Below are 19,714 nucleotides of genomic sequence, written 5' to 3'. Positions count from 1 at the left end.
TTATCTTTTCTTGAGTCAGTCTACAAATAACTGAATGGAGACTAAGAAAGTTTCATTGAACAGTTGCTTGAAAATTTTAACCTAACAAGTATTGTAAACTTGTAAGATAATTTGGTTGGGATACAAACCAAGTATTTCAACAGAGTAAGCATAGGATAACTCAAAATTACAATTGTTTTGTTATCATATTAAGTTACTTATTGACTTCAAATATAAGCTAACGGATAAGGATTCAAACTACAGTATTTAAGCTCTTAACAAGTCTTCAGAATCAAAGGTAAAGCTAGCCAACCACCCAATGTATCATATGATACGTGAATATCATGCATATGTAACACCATGTTGCCTTGTTATGGCCACTTGGGGACAGATGCATGCCATTTGGGGACTCATATTTGGTGGAATGATTCTCTGTTAATCTCCCCTCCCCCAATTTTAAAGAAATGTTTTGGATAAGAACGTGCATGAACTCTTTCAAATTTAATAGACATGACTAAAGACATGTTTTCAACAGATTCTTTCAATATTTGCTCCACATGAGATACATACTTCATACAAATGTGAAACTTCAACTACACGTTTCCAAAAAAAAATCAAAAGCAATATTTTTAGTTGGAATATTTTTATCACTTGAATTGAACTCATAATCATCCCTTTGTTTTTCCCTCTCCTTTTAGAATCAAAGTCATCCAATTAACGTCTGAGGTATAGATATATGCTTTCCTTTGCTTTCTATCTGTCTTACTTTGCTTTTCATTTTTGACCCTTTAGTTGTTTAAAGATAGCATATAATCTTCCTTTTGTATCTGTAGCTTTCAGTAATTTTCATAAACTTACATGGTTCTATAAATACCAATATCTTTTTCAGATTCGTTTTCATTCATATTTGGTACAAATATTTTTGCATCTTTTTGTGCCATGTTTTCACTCACATCAACAATAGCCGCATGTACAGAACATCATTAACTGGGACTCACGTGCAAGGATAGTCACAGTTGAAATTGATAGATTCTAAATTTCTAATGTTATTTGCTCCACTCCAATCTAGCATCCGACTACAAATGCAATCACGCATGGTCCATGCAAGCTAATTTCTTCAGGAACTTTGAGATACCCAAAAAGAGAAGCTGTGTGCTTTCTCAGTTTTATCAGTATCTTATAAATCCCATGGACGTATGGTGCTCTACTAAAACAACTCAGCCAAGTTCTGTCAATTTCTGCTACTTGGACCCAAAATAAAAACATGAAAAAAAGGGCAAAATGTGTGATTATCCTCTATTGATCAGAGAAGATTTTTACTCACAGACAGCTGCATGCTTTTTGTTTGTACTCCCTTCCTTCAACATTAACTTCTCCCTGTCGATGCATGCATGTGCCTTTAATATTCAGTCCACTATTTGTGCGCTCTAACAATTAACATGTACAAGTCACCAACATGAAAAGAAAACTCCAGTGATTTTGTTTTCTTTCGAAACTTTTCAAATTGTAAAAGGAGAAAAAAAAAAAAAAAAGACAATCAAACAAATAAACAAATAAACAAGCCTTTAAACCCCTACTTTACTCATTCGTAACTATGGCCAATGGGCCGTGCCGTGCCATGGACTGTGCCCAAAAAAAGCCTACCAATATTTTTTTTTTTAACGTGCTTAAAAAAGCCTACATGCAGGGGCGGATTCACCTTAAGACCAGTGGGGAAGTCCCCACTGAATTTTTTTTTTTAATAATTAATTTAGTTTTCATAAAATTCTCAATAATTTTTTCTAAAGCCCCCACTAATTTATAGTCAAGCCTGCAATACATAGTTATACTTAAATTCTCACATTCTAATTTTTTAAATTCAAATAAAAAAAGATAGACTTTGCAGACTAAAATCAAACCCATAAATATTAATATTAATTTAATTTTTAAACAGCCCACAAACTCATTAATAATTTTTTTTTATTAATCTTACTTTTCCAATTCCACTACTAACCCAACGCCCATAAAAAATTCCTAAACATTTACTTATTTTGGTTGTTTACATAGAAAAATTTTTATTTAATAACATTGATAATGAAGTTATAATACAATGTATCAATCTTTTAAATTTATATTTTTATTACTTTTTTTTAAAAAAATTATGTTACTGTTGAATAAGCCCCCAGTGAATCACTATGCTGTCTCCGCCCCTGCCTACATGCTTGGCGTGCTTTATTCAAGCCCACGTGTCTAACGTGCTTTTTTAAGCCCACCAACATGATTATTATTCATAATCATAATCATATTAATTTTTATTAAGAGAGCAATTAACATTTTATTATTAGTTTATCACAATTTCACAACTATATATTTTATTTCACAATAATCAATCATAATTCATAACACAACAATACATAAATTTAATTCCATAGATCATAATAATAATTAATTAAAATTAAAATGAAAAATATTTCATTCACAAATGAAAAATATTTCATTCACAAATGAAACGTATCTCTATTAAATATTAACTAAGTTATGATTTAATATTAATATGAAAAATATTTCATATGAAAAAAAATTTATTATTAATTTTGTAAAAAAAATTTATTTATAATTTATGATATTTATAATTTTATTTATTAAAATCGTGATATTTAGTTATTTACTTATTCATTTAATAAATTATAAACATAAATAAATAATGTAATAAATATCATAAATAAAATTATGATATTTATAATTTTATTTATTAAAATCATGATATTTACTTATTCAATTATTAAATTATAAACATAAAAATTAGAATATTTGTTTAAACTAAGATTTAATGATTTAAATTAATTTTTAAAAGTCTATGCTAAAAAATATATTAAAACATTTAATTTCAAGATATTTTACTTTAATTTCATAATATTTTATATTTACTTTTTGTTAAAAAAATTTACTTAGATATATTTTGGCCCACGTGCTATTGATGACCCACGGGCCGCGTGCTAGCCCATCAATGAACCGTGCTTATTACGTGCTTTTTCGCGTGCCGTGCTTTGACCCATCTCTAATCGTGTCATGCTTTAAGGCCCGGCACGGCCCACGTGCGTGCCGTGCCGTGCCTCATGCCTCACCGAAACGTGCTCCTGCCGTGCTGTGCCGTGTCTCGTGCCGCCCGGCCCATTGGCCATCTTTACTCATACGAACTCACATGGTGATTAACTAAAAAAAATTACTTAAAAATTACCTGACCAAGTCCGTGAAAACAAAATTTTTGAAGTTTCTCAATAATTTTTTTTTTAAAGTTTTATCCCCTATAGTAATCAATAATGCAAAAAAAAAAAAAAAAGAGTGCTCAAGGGTAATGTAACAACAAATAGAAAATCAAGCGCATGAGCATCGGACTTATTGCGTTTGCACAATGGGTCTTCACAAATAAAATATTATTCTATAGATTCAAGGCGCATTTGAGATTAAGGTTGGATAATTGTAATTTAAAAGGTATAATATTAAATTATTTGATAAACACTACATGTTGTAATTTAGAAGATAAGTTGATTTTATTTTATATTTGTATAATAAAAAATCTATTAATCTTTACTAATTTTATTAAAAGCATCGTTTAAAAATTGTATTTACTTCATACTATTAACTTTAATTTTACAATTATAATTTTTTCTATACAGTAGTTATAACTTAAAAGTTACAATACTTCAATGCAAAAGGACCTCAATTTCAAACATTTTCCAGCCCTAGTAAGATCTTTGTTGTCTTAACCTTGGATATTGGGACAATTCACTCCAAATAGAAGCCTAGTTGGATTTAGGAGTAGCTTTAGGGAGGTTTAAAAGTAATTTTGAATAGTTAAAAATTAATTTTAGTATTTGGTAAATTTTTAAAAAAATTAATTTTGGTAAATCACTTCATCCTACAATAGACTATGAAAAATAGGGAAGGATTAGCTTATCAAATTCTTATTTTTAAAATTAGTTTGATACTTAATACAATTTCATATATATTATAAAAATATAAAATTATCATTATTAACTGGGAAATAAAATCATTAATTTTAAAGAGATTATTATTATAACCAATTATATTGGGATAAAAAAATAAATAATAATAATAATAATATACAATATTTAATTTAGTTATCAATTATTATAAATACACAATAAAAACATTTTACATATGTGTTTATAAATTTGTACATAAATTTTATTCAATATCATGTTTGATTCAGTCATTTACATTTCTATAGTAATTTAATAGTGAAATCTACTAAACATATAACACTGTTTTTAAAACTTACAGCACTTTTAAAAATAAATTTTACCAAACGTTTAACTGATTCTCTTCACTGCTGATTATTTTTACAGTACAGTTGATAACAATTATTTTAGAAGTTACAATATTATCAAACTGGTCCTTAATACTCCACAAATTAAAAATTTGGGAGTATTTTTATCTTTTACTAAAATATACAAAGGTTTCTATTTGGAGGGTTTATTTGAATCCACCAAAATACTCTTCAAACCTATTTTTACATTAAAATATTTATTACCAAAATGTCTATTAATGAATTTACCATTAAGGATAAAATTATGCAATTAAATGAAATAATTTACTCTCTACATCCCTATCTAAACTCTTTTTTTTTCTTTATCGTCTATCTTCATCCCCTAAACCCTAGAATTATTTTCTAATTCTTTTTATGAATATCTCTACAAACAATTAAATTATACAATTAAATGAAATAAATCCAATTCATGTATTGAGATTTCTAAGTTGTTGTAACCTTCAATCTTTGATTTTCTAGTTGGGCGAAAGTAGCTTTTAAAAGTGAGGGAATTCAAGTTATATTGCTAATTGCAAAACAATGCCTTCAACAGCTAAACAAGGATCTTCATCCATGTAATTAATCTAAGTTATAGTTTAAAATGATGACTTCAATTCTCATTCTCCGTTACTCGGTTGAATCTCTTATTGTTCTGTTAGGTCTATTTTCCTTACTTGCTTGTGCATTTTATTCACTAAAAGCCTACTTTATTTTCAATTACTGTTGTTGTTGGTATTTTTTTGCCTGCGGATCATGCCACAGTCTCAGTTAATAGGCCATCTATTGATAGGGTTCTTATGGAGTATGAAGTTTGGATGCCACGAATTTGGATAGGTGAGGGTGATTCTAGTTTGCTATGATGTTGTTTTTGAGTGGGTTCCCGACTATTGTGCTTCTTGCCAGCATTTGGGCCACACAACAGATAATTGTTATGTTGCTAATGTTGGCCTTCATAAACCCCCAACAACCTACTGGCAAAGCACAATATACAAGTGCTAGAGATAAGAGTAAACAACCAAAGTTTGCTAATGTTATTATTACTAATAATCAACCCAAAGGGCCAAATCCTTTTAATTTGGCTTAGAAGCCTATGTTGAGGGAGGAGATTCGGCCTTCAAGGCGTATCGGTATTGAGGGTGCATCCATGGATATGAGAATTCCTAATTTAGGTGCTTGGATTGATGAGTTGATTTGGTTGGCTGAGATCGGCCTAACATTGATAGTATTGATGGTCTAGCTTGTCCTAGTGCCTTTTCAAAACTTACTAATGATACAACTTGTTTACAAAGTATTTGTTGTGTAAATTTTATTGTATTCGCAAGCGCACAAATTTATTATAGAATATATTTTTGTGATGACGATTATCGATCCCATGAGGAGGTAGATTTAATTATGCATATAGTTAATTTTTTAGGTGTAAATGTGAGTTGGTTGGAAGTGATTTTTTTTTATCTTAAGATTTAAAATAAAAAGGCGGGAATGAATTAAAAATGAAACCAATGCAGATGAAACGTTTAAGTCTTTGGATTTACAATAAACATTCACCATGGGCTTAATATTTCCTTTTTAGTTCCAATTAATTCATGAGGGGGATATTTCCACTCCTTATAATCCCCACTCTAATAAATATGGTATCAAGCACTCAGTGTGTCAGAGGTAATGATCTTCCATTAAGTGTGGTGTCAAGAACACGCTGTGCTAGACGATAATCGTGGCAAGACCATCCACTAAATAGCTTAGATACACTTTTTGTCAACACTGAGTGAAGACCACCCACATAATACTAGAGGGAAATTTTCTTCTCTAATTAATATGGTGCTAAGTACTTATTGTGCTAGACAGTAACGAACCTTCACTAAGGAGCCAGTATACCATGCAAAATCTAGATATGATACACTGTTTGTCAATAATGAGTCAAAACAACCACATAAATCAAAGAAGAAAAAAAAACAAATTTACTTAATTAAGCCCATAGATCATATTGAGGCTTCACCTTCAATCTAAACTTGAAACTAAATTAGCCACTCATAATTGAACTATGGATAAAATGGTAATTTTACTAAAATATGTAAAAAGAACATACAAGATTGAGAGAGAATTGCATAAAATGGGACTAAAAAATAGATTCAAGGGTCTCAAATTAGAGGGGAGCCCTTTATTTATAGATACAATAGATAAATCATGATCATCAGATGAAAACAATTCAGACACCCAGGATTGCGCCATGTGGTAAGTTTTGATTGGTTGGAACACATCATTAGTCAACACCACATCAGCATTTCGGTCCAATAAGATTTTGTCACATCATCGGTCAACGCCACATCATTGGCTCAATAGGATACTGCCACTTCATCGGTCAATGCCACGTCATCGTACCGATATGTGAACAGTGTCATACTTATGAATAATATCATATATGTGAACAATACCATAAACATGAACAATACCAAATATCTTTTTATGCTCTTCTTAAGGTTTCGACCGTCCTGAGTTCAAAATCGCCATTTGTTTCATTGTTTGACTTCTCGTTAGTTGTGAAATAACTAAAATATCCTTAAAATACTTAAATTATAATAAAACACACATAATAGAATTTAAATACATAAAAGTGAAAATGTTAGTGAGACTTGGAGTATAAAATGACAAACTTATCATATCTAAATATGTATTTTCCAATACGCAACAGTATTTCGGAGGCATATATAGCAGGTAGGGATGGTTGTCTTAGCTTATCCTACTCAAATTTGGATTTTAGCTTTGAAGAGTCTGGTAAAGATGATAGTAAGTTTTTATATGATCCCGATAATGTTGTACCCCTTCTTATTCTAATGTTGTGATTGAAAAATTTGATTGCCAACGAATTGTTAGTTCTTCTTAGGAGTTTTCTTTTATCATTGGTTAGAAGTACTTTAACACTGAAAAGCATATGCTGCCTTCTAGATTTTCCCCTCCTAATGATTAATTCTATTATTTGGAATATTCAAGGGATTAATAAGGCCCCCGAAGTTCATAGATTAAAATTGTTTCCAATACATCGATTATTGTTGGTTTGTATTTTGGAGCTATTTTTGAATGTAGCTGAACAAGATTTTGCTAAAGTTCATTTAGGGATGAAGAGGGCCTTGTTTTCTTAGTTTAAGAAGATTTAGGTGCTCTAGTCTTCCCGTTTTATGTGGAGATGATTTTGGACGCCGATCATATGATTCATTACTGAGTTACTCATATTTTTTTTACTTGATCTTGTTTTAATTTCCTATGTATATGTTATTTTTTCTATTTCTATGTAGGAGGATTTATGGGATGCCCTTATAGTGTTTGCTGACACTCATAATAGCCCTTGAATGATTTAGGGGATTTTATCATTGTCTGAGATTTCTAGTGGGCATGCTCAGCCTTAGACTCCGTTGGATGCTTTTAACTTCGTTTTATTGGATTGTGGTTTAAAGGATAGTAGCTTTATTAAGAGTTCTTTTACTTGGATAAATGGGCACACTTGGAGATGCCTTGATATGATGGTCTCTAACTTGCTATGGTCTGGTCTATTTTTAGTTTTTAGAGTTTCTCACATGAACCACACTACTTCTGATTGACACTAATAAGTGTACATTTAATAAGAATAAAATTATTAGTTTTTCACTTATTGTGTTGATTAATGCGTTCATTATTTTTAAATTATTTTAATACTCCCCAAATATATTTTATGTTAAATTAATTCGTAATTTGTTAATTTTTATCTTGTAAATAATTTTCAGGAATAAAGATGAAATTGGAATTAAAAGCGGGAACAAAGAAGAACTACTGGAATACAATTGAAAAGATGTAATAATAAATAATAAATAATAAATAATAAATAAAATAAAATAAAAAAAAGGACAAAAAAGCAAAAGGCAACCATGTTTTGGTTGCTGTGATGGTCAGGAGGCCATCACGCCTCCTCACCATCACACAATTCAATATGTATATATAATATCAAAATAAAATAAAATAAAATAAGACGATTCCCTTGCCTATAAAAGGCAAGGGGATGCAAGCCAGAGGGGACGCGAGAGCCGAGGGCCAGAAGCTAGAGAGCTATTTTGAGAGCTGAAGCCGAGATTGAAGAATTTCTATCTTTCTTTCTTTTCTTTTCTTGTTTCCGTTTGTATCAATTTTCTTTTTAATATATTTCAAAAAGTTTATCAAATAAAAAGAATGTTGTGTTTTCTTTCAATATGAGTAGCTAATTTTATTAAGCTGAGGTGAAGGGTGAAGCTCAATGTTTCAAACTATTAATTATTATCATTTTCTCAAATGAGTTTTTAAGTTTATTTAATTATTTTCTAATTATTTTTATATCATGTTAATTTATAAATTTCACTAGATTTTATGGTATTTTGATATAATGTCGACACATTAATATAATGTGTAACATTAGGTACTTTATTTCATATTTATCCACACACATAGAATTAAATGATATAATAATTAATTGGTAAAAGTGAGACAAAATATAAATGAGAGAGTATTAAAATTATAGTTCGAACACAGAGAGTGGATCCTAAACCTTAGCTTATTTTTAAATTAATTTCAAATAATTTCTTTGCCCCGTAATTAATTTTCTTAGTTTTACTAGATTTAAAACTCCTTGTGGTTCGACCCCGGTCTCACTGGGTTATATTATAACTAGACACTCTTATACTTAAGAATAATACATTTTTGAGTAGTATCAAATTTTTGGCGCCGTTACCAGGGAGTTTTCTAAATTTGGTATTAGTTTGTCTTTACTTTATTTTTATTTTATTTTATTTTTTTGTTTTGTCGTTACCATCTTTCCGTGATTCTATTTTATTCTCTTTTTGTAAAACTTCAGTTAGCACCCCTCTTCTTTTCAAACCTTAACATTATCCATACAATTTGTGAGAAACATCATCTTAGCCCAAAAACCTTTGCAAAGCAGTCCCCAAATCAAATTTATTTCTTTAAATTTTTGCAATTTACTTTCCGCATTTATTTTAAATGGTCAGTTATACTGCCTAACTGTTATTTAAATTTTGTTAATTTATATATTTTTATTTATATGGTCGGTTCTACCACCTAACATTTTAATTTCGGTTTATTTATTTTTGTACATTAATTTATTTAATTTTATGTTTTATTATATGGCTGGTTTATTATACCGCCAAAATTGTTTCTTTTAATTCCTTTATTTATGCCTAGTTTCACTGCCTAATTTATTTATTTTATTTATCTTTAGTTTGTTTATTTTTATTTCGCATTTTTTTACTTATTTAAATTCCAATTTATTTTCATTTTTGCAATTTTTCATTTAGTGTTTTATGCATCATTGGTTTAGCACACATCATTAGCATTGCATGCGTCGTTGGTCTCGTACAAATAGTGGCAGATTAATTAGAAGATTACCTTCACCACCCTTAAATATGGCTGACATAGGAGCTAAAAATTTTTCAGAGCACGAAAATGACCAAGCATTACAAAATCTTCATGAATAGCCTAGGACCCTTAGAGACTTCATGCATAGTTTTTCCCCCCTGATGCATCACGTTTTAATTTCAAACCTGGTATCATTCAACTTCTTCATACTTTTCATGGTTTTGAGTCTGAAAATCCATATTTGCACTTAAGGGAATTTGAGGAAGTCTGTAACACATGTACTGATCAAAATTGTAGCATGAATATAATCAGGCTTAAGTTTTTTTCCTTTCTCACTAAAGGATAAAGCTAAAACTTAGCTACAAAATCTTAGGCCAGAATCCATCCGAACTTAGGATGAAATGCAAGCACAATTTTTGAAAAAATTCTTTCCACCCCACAGAACAAATTCTTTCAAAAGACAAATAAGAACTTTCACTCAAAAATCAGGAGAAACCATCTACCAATGTTGGGATATGTTTAAAGAAGTACTTAAAATTTGCTCACACCACGGTGTTGAAATGATGTGTAATAGTGAGTTTAGGGATAAAAGTCCTGAAGATGCATTAAACTATCTTGATTATATAGAAGAAAAAGCACAACACTGGGATACAGTTGGGTATTATGAGTCATCAAGTAAACCCCAGTCATCTCCATCTGATGCAGGCATGCATAACCTAAGGGAAGACCATGATTTTCAAGCCAAATTTGCATCATTAGCTAGAAAAGTCGAAGCATTAGAGTTGAAAAAGAATGATCATGTAAAGTCTGTTCAAAATATTTCATGTTATATTTGCGATTCTACTGACCATTTTACGCAGGACTGTCCAACGTTACCAGCTTTGAGAGAAAGTTTGCATGAACAAGTAAATGTTGTTGACAATTTCAAAAGGCCAAATCCAAATCCATACTCCCAAACTTACAACTCTGGTTGGAGAAACCACCCAAATTTCAGTTGGAGAAATGACAATCATACACAACCTTCATAACCAGTTCCTCCACGTTAAAATTTCCAAAACTCCCAGAGTTACCCATCATATGTCCCACCACCAAGAAAAACTCTAGAAGACACATTGCATTCGTTTATTGAAAAACAAGAGTCGATCAATAACCAAACGATGCAAACTTTAACCAATTTGATAGAAACTATCTCCAAACTTACATCTGCTCTGACCATACATGAAAAAGGAAACTTTCCTGCTCAACCTGAACCAAACCCCAAGAGTCAACAACATCCTCAAATGGGAAATTCAGGAAACCAAAATATGAGTCAAGTCAAATCGGTTATAACCCTTCATGGTGGTAAAGTGGTCGAAAAACACATTGTGGACCCTCGTGAAACTAGTAAAGATTCAATTTCAGAAAATAAGGAAGAGTTTGTCGAACCTTTAACCCATGAAGAAATAACCAACTCGCCTCTTGTACCCCCATTTCCTCAAGCACTAATCAAGCCAAAGAAATCAAACCACAGTCCATAAATTTATGAAGTTTTTAAACAAGTAAAGGTCAATATTCCCCTGCTGGATGTCATTAAACAGGTACCTTCTTATGCAAAATTTCTGAAAGATTTGTGCACAGTGAAAAAGAAACATAAGGTGCAAAAGAGAGCTTTTCTAGCAGAACATGTAAGTTCTATTCTCTCAACCAATAGTGCTTTGAAATACAAGGATCCTGGTCGTCCAACTATTTCTTGCACTATTGGGGATCATAAAATTGGACATGCTTTACTTGATCTTGGTGCCAGTTTTAATTTGCTTCCTTACTCAGTATACCAACAACTCAATCTTGGTGAGTTAAAACCAACTTCTACCACTCTTTTACTTGCTAATAGATCGATTAAAGTTCCAAGAGGAATAATTGAAGATGTGTTAGTCCAAGTCGATAAATTCATATATTATGTGGATTTTATTGTTTTGTAAAAGGAACTAATTGTTAATGAATGCAAACAAATTCATGTTATATTGGGTCGACCATTTTTAGATACTGTTAATGCTTTGATAAATTGTAGGAATGGATTAATGAATTTATCTTTTGGCAACATGACACTGGAACTCAATGTATTCAACATGTGTAAACAATCTCACCACCAAGAAGATGATGATAATGAGAATGAGGAGATTGATCTCATCGAGCCAATCATTGAGAAACACATTCAGGATGAGAATTTTACAAACTCTGCGAAAATTTATTTTACTGGTTGTTTTAAATCAAGTAAGGAATTAGATTGTGAATTGCTAACATATGCCCTACACTTGATTCTATGCAGGTACTTACAGGTGATGATGACCAATCGAACTTTGAAAATACGGTACAACCTGAAGAACCAAACGTAGAGGAAACACCAGAGCTCGAATTAAAGCCCTTACCAGAAGAATTGAAGTATGTCTATCTTGGAGAACAAAAGACATATCTGGTGGTAATTTCTTCCCAGCTCACGCATGATCAAGAAGGTAAGTTGCTATCTGTACTAAAAAAGCATAAAACTGCATTTGGTTGGACCTTAAAAGACATAAAAGACATTAATCCTTTAATTTGCACACACCGAATACACTTAGAGGAAAATGTCAAAGCAATCTGTCAACCACAAAGAAAATTAAACCCTCATATGAAAGAAATGGTAAAAAATGAGGTCCTTAAATTACCAGATGTATGAACTATCTATCATATCTCTAATAGTAAATATGTAAGTCCAACACAAGTAGTACTAAAGAAATCTAGAATAACTGTTGTAAAAAATGAAAAAGGTGAACCAATCCCAACACGAATTCTATCTAGTTGGCGCATGTGCATTGATTTATCTATCATATCTCTAATAGTAAATAGGTAAGTCCAACACAAGTAGTACCAAAGAAATCTGGAATAACTGTTGTAAAAAATGAAAAAGGTGAACCAATCCCAACACGAATTCTATCTAGTTGGCGCATGTGCATTGATTACAGAAAATTAAATGATGTCACTAGAAAAGATCATTTTTCCCTTCCATTTCTAGACCAAATTCTCAAAAGAGTAGCTGGACATCCCTACTACTGCTTTCTTGATGGCTACTCTGACTATTATCAAATCCCTATAGCCTTAGAAGACTAGGAAAAGACCACATTCACATACCCATTTGGAACATTTGCATTTATAAGAATGCACTTTGGACTTTGTAATGCTCCTGCAACATTTCAAAGGTGCATGCTAAGCATTTTTAGTGACATGGTTGAAAATTGTCTAAAGGTTTTTATGGATGATTTAACTGTATTTGGTAATTCTTTTGATATATATCTTGATAATCTAGAAAAAGTTTTGGAAATGTGCAAAGAAAATGGACTAGTTTTAAATTGGGAAAAATGTCATTTCATGACCACTTCTGGAATTGTCTTGGGCCATGTCGTGTCGTCAAAAGGAATCGAAGTTGAAAAAGCCAAAGTTGAAGTCATTTCAAAATTACCCTCACAAAAAACAATTAGAGAAGTCTGTTCTTTTTTAGGACATGCAGGATTTTATAGGAGGTTTATAAAAGACTTTAATGCCTTATCTAGACCAATTTGTAACCTCCTAATAAAAGACACACAATTTGAATGGACTAAAGCTTGTCAACAAGCTTTTGAAAAGATAACTAGCCTTTTGACATCAACCCCAATAATGCAACCCTCTTATTGGTCTTTACCTTTTGAACTAATGTGTGATGCTAGTGATTATGTCGTTGGCGCTGTTTTGGGTCAAAGAAAGGAATGTAAGCCCTTTGTCATTTATTATGCAAGTAGAACTTTAAATAGTGCTCAAATTAATTACACTACAACTGAGAAATGACTACTTGCTGTAATATTTACATTGGATAAATTTCATTCGTATTTAATTGGTTCATCCACTATTATTTATTCTGATCATGCTGCTGTGAGATATTTAATGTCAAAACAGGATGTCAAACCAAGGTTGATACGATGGATTTTGCTACTTCAAGAATTTAACTTAACAATCAAAGACAAAAAGGGCGCTGACAATGTTGTTGCAGATAATCTTTCAAGACTAACGAATGAGTCTTCAATTGAAACAACACCCATCAATGATTCTTTCCTTGATGAATTTTTATTTTCTATAAACAAAATGACTTGGTATGCTAATATTGTTAATTATCTTGCAACAGGTGAAATGCCATGTGACTGGAGTTCCCAAGACAAGAAGAAATTCTTAACAGAAGTGAAAAGCTTTTACTGGGATGAACCATACTTGTTCAAGTATTGCTCCGATCAAATTTTTCGAAGATGCATACAAGACGACTAGGTAAGTAGGGTCATTCAATTTTGTCATTCTGAAGCATGTGGTGGCCATTTTTCTTTAAAAAAGACAGCTGCAAAAATATTGCAGTGTGAATTTTATTGGCCTACATTATTTAAACATTCACATGCATTCTGTAAAATATGTAAGAATTTTCAAATGGTAGGATCTATTTCAAAGCGAAACATGATACATTTAAACCTCATTCTTGTCATTGAAATATTTGATTGTTGGGGAATTGATTTTATGGGCCCTTTTCCATCATTATTTGGATTTGTATACATTTTGGTTGCTGTTGATAATGTTTCAAAATGGATCGAGGCGATTCCTTGTCGGCACAATGATCACAAGATTGTGATCCGCTTTTTAAAAGAAAATATTTTGAGCAGATTTGGAATACCTCGAGCCATTATCAGTGATGGAGGTAAACATTTTTGTAATAAATCATTTGAGTCCTTAATGAAGAAATATGGAATTACACATAAAGTTGCTACCCTTTATCACCCTCAAACAAGTTTTAGAAAAGACAGTTAATACAAACTGTAAAGATTGGTCTCTTCGACTAACTGATGCACTTTGGGCATATCATACTGCTTTTAAAACATCTTTAGAAATGTCACCCTATTAGCTTGTTTATGGAAAATCTTGCCACTTACCAGTTGAACTTGAACATAAATCATTTTGGGCCATTAAAGCTTTTAATTCAAATCTTGATTGTGTTGGTAATGTGCGTAAATTGCAAATAAATGAACCTGAAGAATTAAGGAATAATGCATATGAGAATTCCAGAATTATCAATGCAAGAACCAAATTTTTTCATGACAATAGAATTTTTCGGAAAACATTTAAAATTGGTCAAAAAGTGTTACTTTATAATTCTCGTCTTCATTTATTTCTAGAGAAGTTAAAGTCAAAGTGGAATGATCCATTTATTATAAAAAATGTGTATCCATATGGAGTCGCAGAAATTGAGAATCCAAAGAATGGTGTCACATTTAAAGTTAATGGGTAAAGATTGAAACCATATCTGGAATACCAACCACGTGAAGCAGATACCGAAATAAATTTGAGTGACCCACAAAATTTTGATTTAGCCTTTTCATTTTAACATTTTATGAATTTGATTTACTGTTACTTTATCGTTTGAATTGTTTGATTTTTTTTCTTGTTCATTTTCCCTATATCTTGAATAGAGTGCATTGCATTGTTTTAATTGTGTGTTGTTTGACAATAGTGATTTAGCGCACCAAATTTTTATACTTGTCATGAGTACCTCTATGAGAAATTTCTTTTTCGATTATCTTAAAACGTCTTTTATGTAAAATTTTACCTAAGGAAATTGCTCCGATTTTGTAAATTACATCCCATTTGAGATCTACAACCACCAGAGTTAGTATCCCACGTGAAAGATCTAGAAAGACAACTCAAGGAAATAGAGGATGGTATTTACAATCTGCAATTGGAACTGGAGGTAAATTCAATAAAAGGACAAAGGTGAGTTATATTTCTTGTGTGTTTTTGTTTTATTTTGTTCTTCTTCTTCACTTTTGATTTGATTTTGTAGATTTGATTCGTTTTGTTTTGATTCACTCTCCCGTATAAATGGTGGATAACGATACTCCGTGACTTTTTAAGTCGCTATTCTCAGTTTCCCACAATAACTGAAACTTCAATGTCAAGCATGGAAGAAATACAACGAAAATTGCATCAACATTTTCCTTCAATCCCTCAAAATGCTCTTAAGAAGATTTACAAAGCTCGTTGTGAACGATTGCGTTTGTTAATGATCAATGAGATTCCTGCTGACATTCGCTGGTTAATTGAAGTAAAGGTCCGATTGGCAGGTTAGTTTTTTGATCCATTCATTTCCTACATCCTGGTTTTGGTAAAAGTACATTTGCTAAGAAAAGAAGAGTTAAATGACTTGGCTCTGAATGTTCTCATTGTGTAAGACTTGCTTGCAAAAAGCCACGTTATAAAGCTTTAGGAATGGTTTCTGTAAATCGTGAAGATAAAATCAAATTCGTTAAGGATGGCATGAGTAAAGAATCGTTGGATGATATCTTACGATCTCTTGAGACGCATCCGAGTGGATATGTTCAACATGAAATTTAAAATTTGTGGAAGTTGTTTCAAAAGGAAAGTGCACAGTTTAGTCTTTGGAATCTGACTCTAAAAGACATTGTTTGTCAATTTATAAGAAAACTGGATGTGAAGCATATCCTCGACCCATAGAGGGCGTTCAAGTCGTTACTGGATGTAAAACCAGAGGAAGATATGAGCCACAATTACAACTACCAGTAAATATCCTTTTATTTTACTGTTCTTTTATCTTTTGCATTATTATTATTATTGTGTGTTATTTTTTATCTAATCACTGTTTCTTTTTTCTTTTTACTGTTCGCCTTTGAATTATTAAGCTAAAAGTTTCACGCTTCATTTGACAAACACACCACCTCATTTACAAATGTATATCATTATGTCCGTCACCAAGATCCTTAAATAGGAACTTCTTTTCAAACACTCACAAATTGTTTCTTTTTATAATTGTTCTAATGGCAGCAACTTCAAGCAGTTAATTTAAAAATATTTATGTGCTTTCTGGATTTTGCTATGGAAAGTATAAGGAGTTCGTTCAGGCAGCCATAGATCTTGTTCGTGTTATAGCAGAGAGGAAATTACATCTTGTATATGAAGGAGGTGACCGAGGGTTATCAAATCTTGTCTCTGAAGCTGCTTTCGTTCGAGAAAACCAAGTGTTAGGCATCATTCCAAAAGCCTTAAAACTTTTAAGATGTCTACCAGACCCACCAACTCGAGAAGAGTTAGTTGTCTCAGGTATGCAAGAAAGAATATTCGAAATGTTAAATCATATTGACGCTTTCATTTTCTTGCCAAGAGATCTTGCAACTTTAGAGGCGCTAATTACATTTGCTTCTTAGGCCTATTTGAATATCCATAAAAAACTCATCGGTTTGTTAAATGTTAATAACTTTTATGATGGCTTAATAACATTTCTTAATCATGCAATAAAAAATTATTTCATTCCATCCTTAGCGAAAAAACTCTTTATTTGTGCTCCTACTGCTAATGAGTTACTTGATCTTTTGCAAGCTTACAAATCAAAGCCAGATCCCATGACTTTGGCATTGGATTGGGCAACTGATGACGATGGCAGTAACTCTCGTAAAAAGTGTAAATTAGATTTAATTCTCCGTCTATAAATATTTCCAGTAGTGGCTAAGTGATATCTTCTAAACTCTACTCATTCTTTAGACATTGAGGACAATGTCTCCTTTAGGTTGGGGAGAGGGAATAGTTGATAATTGTGAAATGTCTCAGTCCTAGTGATGTTTTTACTAATTTTTATTGTAAAGACTAACTTTGGATAAAAAATTGAGTCAAAGATGGCAGAATATAGAATGTAGTGTCTCTAGAAACACATCTTTTTTAATTTAGTGTTTTGTTTTCCCAAAAAAAAGTTGTTTTCTAACTTTTTTTTCTTTCTTTTTCTCTTAATTAATTCCCTTAAGTTTCTGCAATCAGTCCCAATTTTTTAGTGTTTTCTAAAAAAAAAAAAAATTCTTTTTCGGTGTGATCTTTTAACATTGGATAACATGATGATTTTTAAATTTTGGTATTCGTATTATCTTTGGCCTTGAGTTATGTTACACTATCTTTTTCCCTTTACATGTTGAAACGTAAATTGAGAAATTGAATCAGTGAAATTGATTAAGCCATTTGGAGGAATGTACATATTATGAAAAGACCAAATGAGTTTTTGAGCCTATTATCCTTGGAGGGTAACCTGGTTTGCCTATACAACTTCACAATTTATTGTACAAGATCTCAATATTTTCTTTAAAAAAAAAATTTGTACAGCCGCATGTAATATTTTCCGTTTGTATCAAATTTCTTTTTAATATATTTAAAAAAGTTTATCAAAAAAAAAGAATGTTGTGTTTTCTTTCAATATGAGTAGCTAATTTTATTAAGCTGAGGTGAAGGGTGAAGCTCAATGTTTCAAATTATTAATTATTATTATTTTCTCAAATGAGTTTTTAAGTTTATTTAATTCTTTTCTAATTATTTTTATATCATGTTAATTTATAAATTTCACTGGATTTTATGGTATTTTGACATAATGTCGACACATTAATATAGTGTGGCACATTAGATACTTTATTCCATATTTATTCACACACATAGAATTAAATGATATAATAATTAAATGGTAAAAGTGAGGCAAAATATAAATGAGACAGTATTAAAATTATAGTTTGAATATAGAGAGTGGATTCTAAACCTTAACTTATTTTCAAATCAATTTCAAATAATTTATTTGCTCCGCAATTAATTTTCTTAGTTTTACTAGATTTAAAACTCTATGTGGTTCGTCCCTGGTCTCACCGGGTTATATTATAACTAGACACTCTTATACTTGATAGTAATACACTTTTGAGTCGTGTCAGCTTCCAGCTATTCTTCGTTGATATTGTCTTATAAGGACTTGGATAGAGGACCACCTTAGGGATGGCAATGGGGTGAGATGGTGGTGGGGAGGCTTACCCCATTTTCAACCCCATTAAAAATTTTCCTCCAGTCCCCACTCAATTCCCCAATAAATTTAGTGGGTTGGGCATGGAAAATCCCCACGTGAGAAATGATTTCCTTATCTCCATCTCATTCCCTATTTACTTGTTTTATAGTAGATATAGATACATGATTTTAGTAAATTAAAAATTAAAGACTTAAATAAAAATCATTACCATATTATAAAGTATTTAAGTTATTTTAAAAAATCTCTAAAATTTTGAAACAATATCTTAAAAATGACACGAAAATTGAAAAATGATTGAAGAAAAAAGCTCTTTAAGAAAGAAAAGAAAATATAATAATATTTTATCGTTATTTTCTTTTAGTTATAACTCATTCATATTAGGTTAAAAATTAAAAAAATTATTAACCAACATTGTAATTGATAAAATAAAAATTATTAAATAAAAATTAAAAAAATATTTGTATATAATGGAGATTGTGGTGGGGTTGGGGTAGGGAGTACAAAACCAAACCCTACCCCTATTAAGAATTTGGAAATTATTGTTTTCCCATTCCCCAAAAATTATTCAAAATTTTACCCCATTTGGGGTGGAGCCCTATGGGGCCCCCCAAACTCATGAAGAATTTTGTCATCCTTGGACCACCTAGATTCAAGTTTCTTCATGCTTAGCTTAAGTACCGTAATTTTTTCAATGTGGTTAGGCAATCTTGGTCTGTTCTTGTGGTGGGTCGTGGGATGTAGGCTTCTCCGCAAAACTTGTTCACTTAAAGTTATGTTTAAAAGCTTGGAACAAGCACACTTTTGGTAATGTTTTTCGACAAGTAAAGGAGGTTGGAGAAAATGTGGTATAAAAGGAGGGGCAATATGACTTCTTTAGTTCCTCAAATGACAAGGTTGTTCTTTCAGAAGCTAGGGCTATGCTGCAACATGCTTTACTGTGTGAAGAATTTTTTTTTAAGGTAGCAGTCTAGTGTTCGATGGGTCCGAGAAAAGGATGCCAATACTCAGTTTTTTCATGCAATGATCCAAAAAGAGCATCAATTATTTCATGTTCATCGGATTTAGGATGCTTTTTCGATATAACTTTTTGAGCCTTTTGTAATTGTTGATTTTGTTGTAGAGTTTTTTCAAGGCTTTTGGCCAGTGGTGACAGCCAGTTTTAGTTGGCCAATTTTGATTAGTTTCAGCTGGCCGAT

The 19,714-nt window shown here is 31.4% G+C and overlaps 1 protein-coding gene across 1 annotated transcript; it reads left to right on the top strand.

Annotated features, from left to right (window-relative positions):
- The first annotated feature begins 10,221 nt into the window (after nucleotides 1-10,221).
- On the top strand, nucleotides 10,222-13,963 carry LOC107177788 (uncharacterized). Its single transcript, XM_052439897.1, has 5 exons — nucleotides 10,222-10,458; nucleotides 11,236-11,564; nucleotides 11,706-11,874; nucleotides 11,964-12,147; nucleotides 13,827-13,963. The coding sequence occupies exons 1-5, from the start codon at nucleotides 10,222-10,224 to the stop codon at nucleotides 13,961-13,963; spliced, it is 1,056 nt and encodes a 351-aa protein (XP_052295857.1).
- Nucleotides 13,964-19,714: the final 5,751 nt, after the last annotated feature.

This window comes from Citrus sinensis, chromosome 4 (assembly GCF_022201045.2).
Source record: "Citrus sinensis cultivar Valencia sweet orange chromosome 4, DVS_A1.0, whole genome shotgun sequence".
Lineage (NCBI taxonomy): Eukaryota > Viridiplantae > Streptophyta > Magnoliopsida > Sapindales > Rutaceae > Citrus > Citrus sinensis.
This window is presented reverse-complemented; position numbering and strand designations above follow the sequence as displayed.

Excerpts from the sequence above, each read along its gene's own strand:
- LOC107177788 (XM_052439897.1), top strand. The coding sequence starts at position 10,222 with ATGTGTAATAGTGAGTTTAGGGATAAAAGTCCTGAAGATGCATTAAAC. Across the intron at positions 10,459-11,235 it reads AGTTGAAAAAGAATGATCAT|GTACCTTCTTATGCAAAATT; the intron begins GTAAAGTCTGTT and ends GTCATTAAACAG. Across the intron at positions 12,148-13,826 it reads GCTCACGCATGATCAAGAAG|GTGAAATGCCATGTGACTGG; the intron begins GTAAGTTGCTAT and ends ATCTTGCAACAG.